The 8,195-nt window shown below is 38.8% G+C and overlaps 1 protein-coding gene across 3 annotated transcripts; it reads right to left on the reverse strand.

Annotated features, from left to right (window-relative positions):
• Positions 1–396: 396 nt before the first annotated feature.
• On the reverse strand, positions 397–8,189 carry LOC122191754 (cytoplasmic dynein 1 light intermediate chain 1-like). Of its 3 annotated transcripts, none has more exons than XM_042892144.1 (5): positions 7,563–8,189; positions 6,909–7,025; positions 4,775–5,278; positions 2,223–2,392; positions 397–1,047 (listed from the first exon to the last, which is right to left on the reverse strand). In XM_042892144.1, exons 3-5 carry the CDS (start codon positions 5,055–5,057, stop codon positions 616–618), a joined length of 885 nt encoding a protein of 294 aa, XP_042748078.1. In that variant the 5' UTR covers positions 5,058–5,278; positions 6,909–7,025; positions 7,563–8,189; the 3' UTR covers positions 397–615. The 3 variants fall into 3 exon arrangements, with proteins under 3 accessions (XP_042748078.1, XP_042748079.1, XP_042748077.1); XM_042892145.1 differs by having other exon boundaries at positions 4,775–5,005; positions 5,168–5,278; positions 6,909–8,189; XM_042892143.1 differs by having other exon boundaries at positions 6,909–8,189.
• Positions 8,190–8,195: the final 6 nt, after the last annotated feature.

Below are 8,195 nucleotides of genomic sequence, written 5' to 3' on the forward strand. Positions count from 1 at the left end.
TTTGAAAAATGGAAAAAAAATGAGAAGTCAGTATGTTACCGTTTAAAGCATGGACTTAATTCTCTGTATGGTGGATCACGTGTAATAAGACAACTTTTTGACACTGTCTACAGTCCTGGCTGTTCATGTAACACAGGTAAACCTCATGTGTTGAAAGAAATAATTGAAAGAAAAGGCACATGAAATGTAAACAGCTGATTTTTGTATTTTCCTGCCTTAGGACAGTAACATTTGTGTCTGATGGTGAAATCCAATGCACTCTTGTTACTCAGTTGATGGACTTTGTGTTACTATTGATCATAGGTTCCAGAATTTTGGGGTGTCTGAGCAGCAGAGCCAAACAAATACTGTGTTCAGTGTGGGAAACAAATGTTGTTTCTGCATTAGAATTGTATAATATTATTTTTATTTTATGATCTCCGCTATCATAGTTCTTTTTGGGAGTCCTTCTACTTAACTTGGGGAAGATCTCTAATAAGTTTAGATCACTTATTGTGAAGTGAGATTTGTGAGATTACTTTGGATTACTGAACCCTGAAGACACCACATACTCAGTCAAAAAGATATGGGCATCTGAAATGATTTCATGCTAAAATGAATTATCTTCTTTCAATTTTAGGGAGCTTGTTGGTTAAGATCTGCTGATTTAGGAACTGATTCTTCAGTATGGAAATGGCAAGGAAAGAAATTCAAAGTAAGGGAACGTGCCAGACTCTTGCATATCTGTAATGAATTAATTCCATTCCTTTCAATCAATTCAATTAAAAAATTATTCAACAGGATGAGGAAATATTTAACCCAGCATTGTATATAGGGAATAACCAAAGCAGATGTCCAGCAACAAAGAAGGAGTTGTGCACAGTTTTGGTAGAGATGCAAATATTCTTTTAAGCTGGTCACAATTAATGCAAAGCTTTGAGTCCTTATCGTCTTTACGATGTGTTCAAGGATACACTGTAAGCAAAACCGTCTGATATGTGACTGAATGAAGTCGAAGTGTTCGTCTCTGTAGTCATGCTCTTTTTGCAGAACACCGATGGCATCGCACTGTTAAAATAAGCACAGAATTAATATGCCACTTCCAGCCAGCTGTTGAAATAGCAGTGCTGCTGCACCTCCTTCACAACTCTGAGCCATGGGGGGCAAAGCAAAAAAACAAAAACCTCCTGAGATTGTTTTGAAACATAGGTTTTTTTTTTTATATATATATTTTTTTAAATATGCATTTTGGCATTCATATGGTAGCATGGGCTGCCTTAAGCTGGGAGCTAAAGTGTTTGCCATTTTCCGTTCTCTTCCCAACTGCAACCACATTATGCAATAAATCAGCATCTCTACTGAACACCAATCCATTGAATACAAGCATTTTCTGCACAGTGCTTTTACAATGCTGTGCTATCACAAGGCATAGTCTTTTCAACTGGCTACTTGCTCGCCCTTTGCAAAGGTAAGCCAAAGCAAGAAGCCTAGAGATGAGAAGAAAAAAAATAGTGGTTGTGGTGAGGGAAGAATAACGGAGACCCAGGAGGTGAAAACAAACAAACAAACAACAAAATACAGGTGCTTTTCAAATGAGAGAGTCAGCCTTCTCTAGAAGTAACAGCATATGCATCAAAAGGTTTATTCTTTCTCTTTGGGCTAGCAGAGGCTGCAGATGCAGTATGTTTAATGCCAATGAGAACTGAAAAGCCATGGGGGAATAAAACAAAACATGAGAACCACACTACTTTCTCTCTAGACTAAAAGTGTGAGGTATTTAATAGAAATCAAATCAGGTCACAGAAACACCCTAAGAACTAAGCAATGTTAGCAGAGCAGCACTCTACTAGCTAGCACCCTGAAACTTTTTCCTTCACATAAAAAAAAAAAAAAAAGCAGAAGTATTTAAAAATCCAAACCATTGTTTACAGAATAAAGAATGGCTGTGTAAATTAAAGGGAGTTTTAGCTGTTTACTGACTAGCTCACTTCTGAGAGCAAAACCAGGTCTGGGGTATTTCTCAATTCCCTGAAAACTGGTAATACCACAGGAAATACTACACCCAAATTAAATGCAAATAGGGCTTCCAGAAGATTCCCAACCTCCAACATAAAACCCATTGATAAGAATTCTTATGCAACGTATTCAGAATGAATTTAGAACCAAGAATTTCCCACCCCAACTCCACAATTTAAAGCACCCCCTTAATAAAACATACCAAAAACATAAAACGTGAAACAAACCTTTGTACAAACTACTACTACTGGAATGCCTAAGTTACATGTTAGTGTATCTGCACCCAGGGGTAAAATCACACTGCCATCTTTGTCTTCCTGTACTGAAGTGCTTCTTCTCTGTGGAGAAGCTGGAAAATCCTCGCCTGGTTCTACATATTCCTGGAAGTCTCTTACCACTGAAAAAAAGTTATATGAAAAAATCATCTACTTTAGTATTTCAACATTGATTTCCACTGCCATTGATCTCTAGTACTGCTGACAGTATAGTGCTTCTGTAGGTTGAAAGAACTGAACATGCAGTAAGTGCCACTCATTTATTTGGCTAGGCAGAAGAACACGGCCAGTTTCAAGTGTCCATGAGGACAACATTAACCCATTTTGACTTTCAGCACTGTGGAAGAACCACTGGGCAGTTGCTATTAGCTATCATTGCTTGATAAATCTACTACAGAACCAAGGTCCCCTGCATTGTTCTTGGTGAAATTAGCAAAAATCTGTTAGCATAAACAGCAGCAAGCCTTGTACAGATCATTTAGTTGGTTTGACCTAAAAGTCCCTCATCCACAGTTTTCTGTACCATGAATCTATACTAGTAATAAACAAACAAACAAAAAAAAATTAGTCAATAACTAGATTATTAAGTAGCAGCAGGTTAAACATTTGGCATGACTTTACAACCAATCAGATACTACTTTAAAGTTTAGCAAGGAAGGCAAGTCAGAATCCAACAAGAATTAGAAGGAAAAAAAACAAAGGCAAGGTTATAAGTGTAACGCTTGTCAGTTCTGATGCAAATGCCCAAGCTCTAATTACAAGGTCACTTAATGTGCATCCCACCAGGGATGCAGCATCAGGCATCAGACGTTTGTACCTTTCACATCAAGTGTCTGATTTCACCCAGCAGAAAAAGGATTCTATCCCAAACCACTTCCATTACTTTTCCACGGGTAGCACTGCCTGAATCAGCCAGAAATCCAGGCAGCAAGATGATTTAGCAGAATCACAGATGAATCACACACACCAGCACTCCAGTACTTTCTCACTGCTTTGTCCTGATTTGCCTTCATCCATCCCTACCTTTTCTAAACCGACTGAAGGCCTGAGTTCCTACCTAGAAAAGCATCGGGTGAATTAACAGAACACGGAGTTATCCAGCATCCAGGATAAAAGTGCATTGGGCTGAAGTTATTCAGCTCTTCTACCCGAAATTCAGAACAAAAAGAAGCATAGGTACAGATCATCATCTCTACTTCAGCAGTTGATTGAGGCTCTCATTAAAGCAACGCTGCCCCTTCAGTCTGGTCTGAGAGCCTCCCAGACTGATTATGTTTTTAATCCAGAGCTCTCACCAGGATATGCCAGCAACTCAAGGGAAGAAAAAAGATTAACGTACCGTATCAACTCAGAGACCTTGGAATATTTTTTTCTGGATTTTGTAAAATTTCCTATTCTGTTCAGTCAGTCGGTAAAGAAGCAAAGCTACCATCTGCACAGTTTTGATAGCAAAGATACTGCATCCCTACTTTCATCCAGTAAAACCATATCCTGAAACAGTTGGTAATTTTAATACACAGCCTTCCCACCAACAAACCAACAAAACAAAATGACCCACACTCAAAAGCACTCTTCTCCCTCTCTTCATTTTTCACAGTAAGAATTTAAGATGACTCCCAGAAATGACACTCCCTTAGAATAATCTTTTAAAAGAAAAGTAAGCTGTTGCCTTACTGCCCATTCAATCACAGCACAGCTACAACTTGGATGTCAAAAAAAAAAAAAAAAAAGCAAAAAAAAGCTATCCAACAGGTGCTTAAGAACATAATCATTCTAGAGACAAATTTCAGACTTCAATCAATACAGTTTTAATCACAGTATTTGATCACACAGAGCCTTCCCAAGTGTTTGCTTCCTGTAGTAATTCAGAGAGATGAAGGGGCAAGGTTCATGATTTAGTACCACAAGTGAAATACGATGGCTGCCCAAAACTAGTAGGTGCCATGACACTAGCAAGCTCAGTCAGATCAAGGAATTCTGCAATAACCTTGTGCTCTGCATATTTAAGTTAAAAAGACATGAAAGTGATAGAGCATATTCATGCCAAAAGAACCAAACAGAAAAAAACAACACAAAAAAACCCAAACCAAAGCATACATAGCTGCATTTGTGTCAAGAATAACTCCTCAAGCATAAAGGGCCCAAACATTACTGTGCTGAAATAATCCTGAATGCTTTCAACATTTACATTTTTGTTAAACAGATAAAAGACCCAAAATTATCTAGCCTGACTGATTACAGGAACAAGTAAAAGACTAATGCAGTATAGAAGATGAAAATCCACCTTTAAAATAACTAAATATAAAACAGAAAGCCATTACATTTTTTTCATTTGATAAATCTTATCTTGTTTCTCCAGGAAATAAGACAATTCAACCTGGAACTCCTGATCTTAAGCCACTTTTACAATAGAGAAAAAGACTGCAATGGAGAGATTAAGTTGTACAGAAAGCATTAAGCATACTTGACTTAAGCGGAATCCTAAATATCTACAGAATACTCACATTTTTGTTCCATTTCTTTCATTTCTTCAGGAGGAATTTTTAACTTGTCAATGTGTTCTCTTACAACACTTGCCCATTTCTGTAAAGAATCCATTGCAGTCCAAGGCCTGGACATGTCTACTACCAACATAACTAGAGTGCCCTTTAGTGAGTTTGACTCCATTGCAAATTTAAGGAGACCCTTGTGATACAGGTCACCATCCAAAATCCATACATTGCATCTTATTTGGTCTATAACAAAAGAAAAAACATTTTGAGATTCACTTGCAACACTCCACTTCATAATAACTATTACATTTTCATAAGGTATGTAAAATACAAGTCAAGAAAATTAAAAAACATGTTTAAATCAGTCAGCTTAACACACACACACACACACACACACATACACACCAGCAACTGCAGCTTGTGGAGAGCCCTTGCCCCTCAGAGACACTGAAGTTTGAAGAATTCAGCTTAATGGCCATAACTGAAGATCTTGAACAGAGTACCTGAAGATGAAAACTCAGAGAAAAAATTGAATATTTCCAATGTTAATCTTCACCATTTGAAAAGGAAAATGGTTCTCTTGGAAAAGCAACTTAAAGGGGGAGCTCTGAAGGGGAGATGGCAGTCAGCTGAGCAGACGGGCTGAAAAGGGATTGCTGAATTCATTCAATGTGATGTGCATGCATAACTGTATCTTGGCCATCAGAAAACTGAAGCAGAACTGCAAGTTTCTGTCATAAGCTTTAATGATTTAGATGGAGAGTGAACAGGCAAGAAAGTTATTCTTCAGATCTGCAGAAGGACAATCACAGTGCAAATAGGCCATCTTACTGCTTCTTCCACCAAAACAGTGTACTCCTACCCTCAGAAACACTTAACTTCTGAAGTAAATGAAGAGCCAGTGATTCAAAATTAGATAGCATGATATAATTACATTTTGCCTTCAGGTAAATTTTCACAGCTTGATACAGAAGCTCTGAGGAAAACATTCAGAACCAGTTCTTAACTTTGTGATGTCAAGTCATCTTTGAGACCAATAGCCAGAGGCGGAAGTCAAGAACGGAGATGATTTCAGAAGGCAGAAGGAACTAACTTCTGTTTCTCCTTCAACCTGCATTTGTTTTCATAGCACAGAGAAGTCATTTTTACCCACAAGTACTTCTGTGTTCTTATTCACACTCAGCTGCTTCTAAGCATTGCCTGTAGATAATTCATTACACTTCATCAGCTAGTGGTGAGACCCCACCTGCAGTACTGTGTTCAACCCTGGACCTCAAAATAGGAAGCATCTGGATCAGGTAGAGCACGTGCAGAGGAGGCCACAAGGCTGGAGCATCTCTCCTATGGAGAGAGGCTGAGAGAGCTGGGGTTGTTCAGCCTGAAGAAGAGAAGGCTGTAGGGAAACCTTACAGTGACATTCCAGTACCTAAAGGGTCCCTACAGGAAAGGGGGGGAGGGACTTTTTATACAGGCATGCAGTGACAGGACAAGGAGGAATGGCTTTAAACTGAAAAAGGAGAGATTTAGGTTACATGTTAGAAAGAAATTCTTCACTCAGAGTGTGACGAGGTAATGGGAGAGGTTGCCCAGAGAAGCTGGGGATGCCCCATCCCTGGAGGTGTTCAAGGCCAGGCTGGATGGGGCTTTGTGCAGACTGGTCTAGTGGGAGGCGTCCCTGATCACAGCAGGGGGGTTGGAACTCACTGGTATTTAAAGGTCCCTTCCAACCCAAACTATTCTATAATACTGTGCATAAACAGGCTACAGCCTCCTTCCCTCACCCTCTCCCCCTCAATTTAAGCATCAGGGTGGAATTAAGCATTCCACAGGTACAGATATCTGTAGTGTGAGTCTTACACACCTTTTCCTCTAGGTTTGACGAGCGCACTTTTGCCTACCATCCATTCAGAATGTTACAAAAGACTGCTTTTCTCCTGGCCTTTTCAGCCTTTTAACTGGCTCCTCTCCTCCTCATGCCTGGTCATTCATCATATATGTAAAGGAGATTAGAATGAGAAACCTCATCATAACAAACTGCCTGCGGACTGAACTGACCTTCTGCTGAGAAAGAAAACCATCCCATTCTCATTCTAAACATCACAATACTGAATCACTACTTTGGTTTAAGATATTATAAGAAACTTACTATCTTGATCTTCATCATGCACGTTTAAATACAAATACTCCATGCCTCTTCCTTTTTTGTATTCCTCGATTCCTTGAATTTTTCATATTAAGCTAGTTTTACCTGCTCCATCTTCACCTGGAGAGGCAGAAATTAGATAACACTCAATCTTAAAACTCAGCTACATTTAAAAATACATTTAAAAATCTTCTTAGTACGCGTCCTAGAGCTGGAAAACTTCATGCACCATTTTTCAAGTCTGAAAGAGTAACCTAAGTACACCTGGATGAAGATCAGGGGTTTTGCTTCTCTAATTTGATACAAATTAGAGATCACTATTGATCACTAATGTGATGAGCACATTTGACAGGCTGAGAGCTGGGGCTGTTCAGCCTGGAGAAGAGGAGATTTTAAAGTGACCTGAGAGCAACCTTTCAGTACCTAAGGAGGAGCTACAGAGCATATTTGCTGTACAGAATTGTTTAGGAAAGCTTGTATTTCTATCATTAGTTCATACAATCACAGAAGAATGCTTTTGTACTGCATGCAGCACCAATCAAAGTTTGAAGTCTTCACATGAAGACTGAAACAATTCTGGAGAAATTAAACCATAAATTAGTCTGGATTTTGTCAATTTAAAGTAAGAGTAAAGAATTACCAGCATTATATGCTAACCTTCATTTCACAAAACAGTGCATCATATTCAGAAACTGGCATCTGGTATCCCACTTTTCTTGAGTTATTTCTATGGTGTTTTGAAATGTGTTCTAGGTTCTTAAAAATGAGATGTTAACACAGTTAAAAATAAATGCTGAAATAGCAGAATTAACATGCCAATATTACAACTGCTCTAGCACAAAGTATGTGAAAATGTACTTTACAGCTCCTGCTTAAAAGCGTTCTAAGAGCAAAGAAATCGGAAATGGTCATGGCAAGAAGTGATCCTTACGAACAACAAAAAGCAACAATAAGAACTACTTAAAGGAAGAAAGCTTAAAAACAGAGGAAACCTGGGACAATTGAGAAACTGCTTGAAAAGATAAGGCTTCACCTACTCTAACCCCAATCTGTCCAGTACAGCACTCACGAGCTCTCCTTTCCCACTGGCAGCATGCTTCAGGGACAGGGACTGGCTTGCAAAGGAACAGTCAACTGAACACAGATTACACAGAATTCTTACCAAAAACAAACAAACAAAAAACCCAACAACAATCACCAAACAAACAACCAAAAAAAAGGCATCAACTAAAAAGTAGAGCTGCATTTAGGAGGTGTTGAAGAACCACGTGGATGTGGCACTGAGGGACG

Source organism: Lagopus leucura, unplaced genomic scaffold (genome assembly GCF_019238085.1).
Source record: "Lagopus leucura isolate 7727_CA_CO unplaced genomic scaffold, USGS_WTPT01 36214-0_obj-0_obj, whole genome shotgun sequence".
In the NCBI taxonomy this organism is placed as follows: Eukaryota; Metazoa; Chordata; class Aves; order Galliformes; family Phasianidae; genus Lagopus; species Lagopus leucura.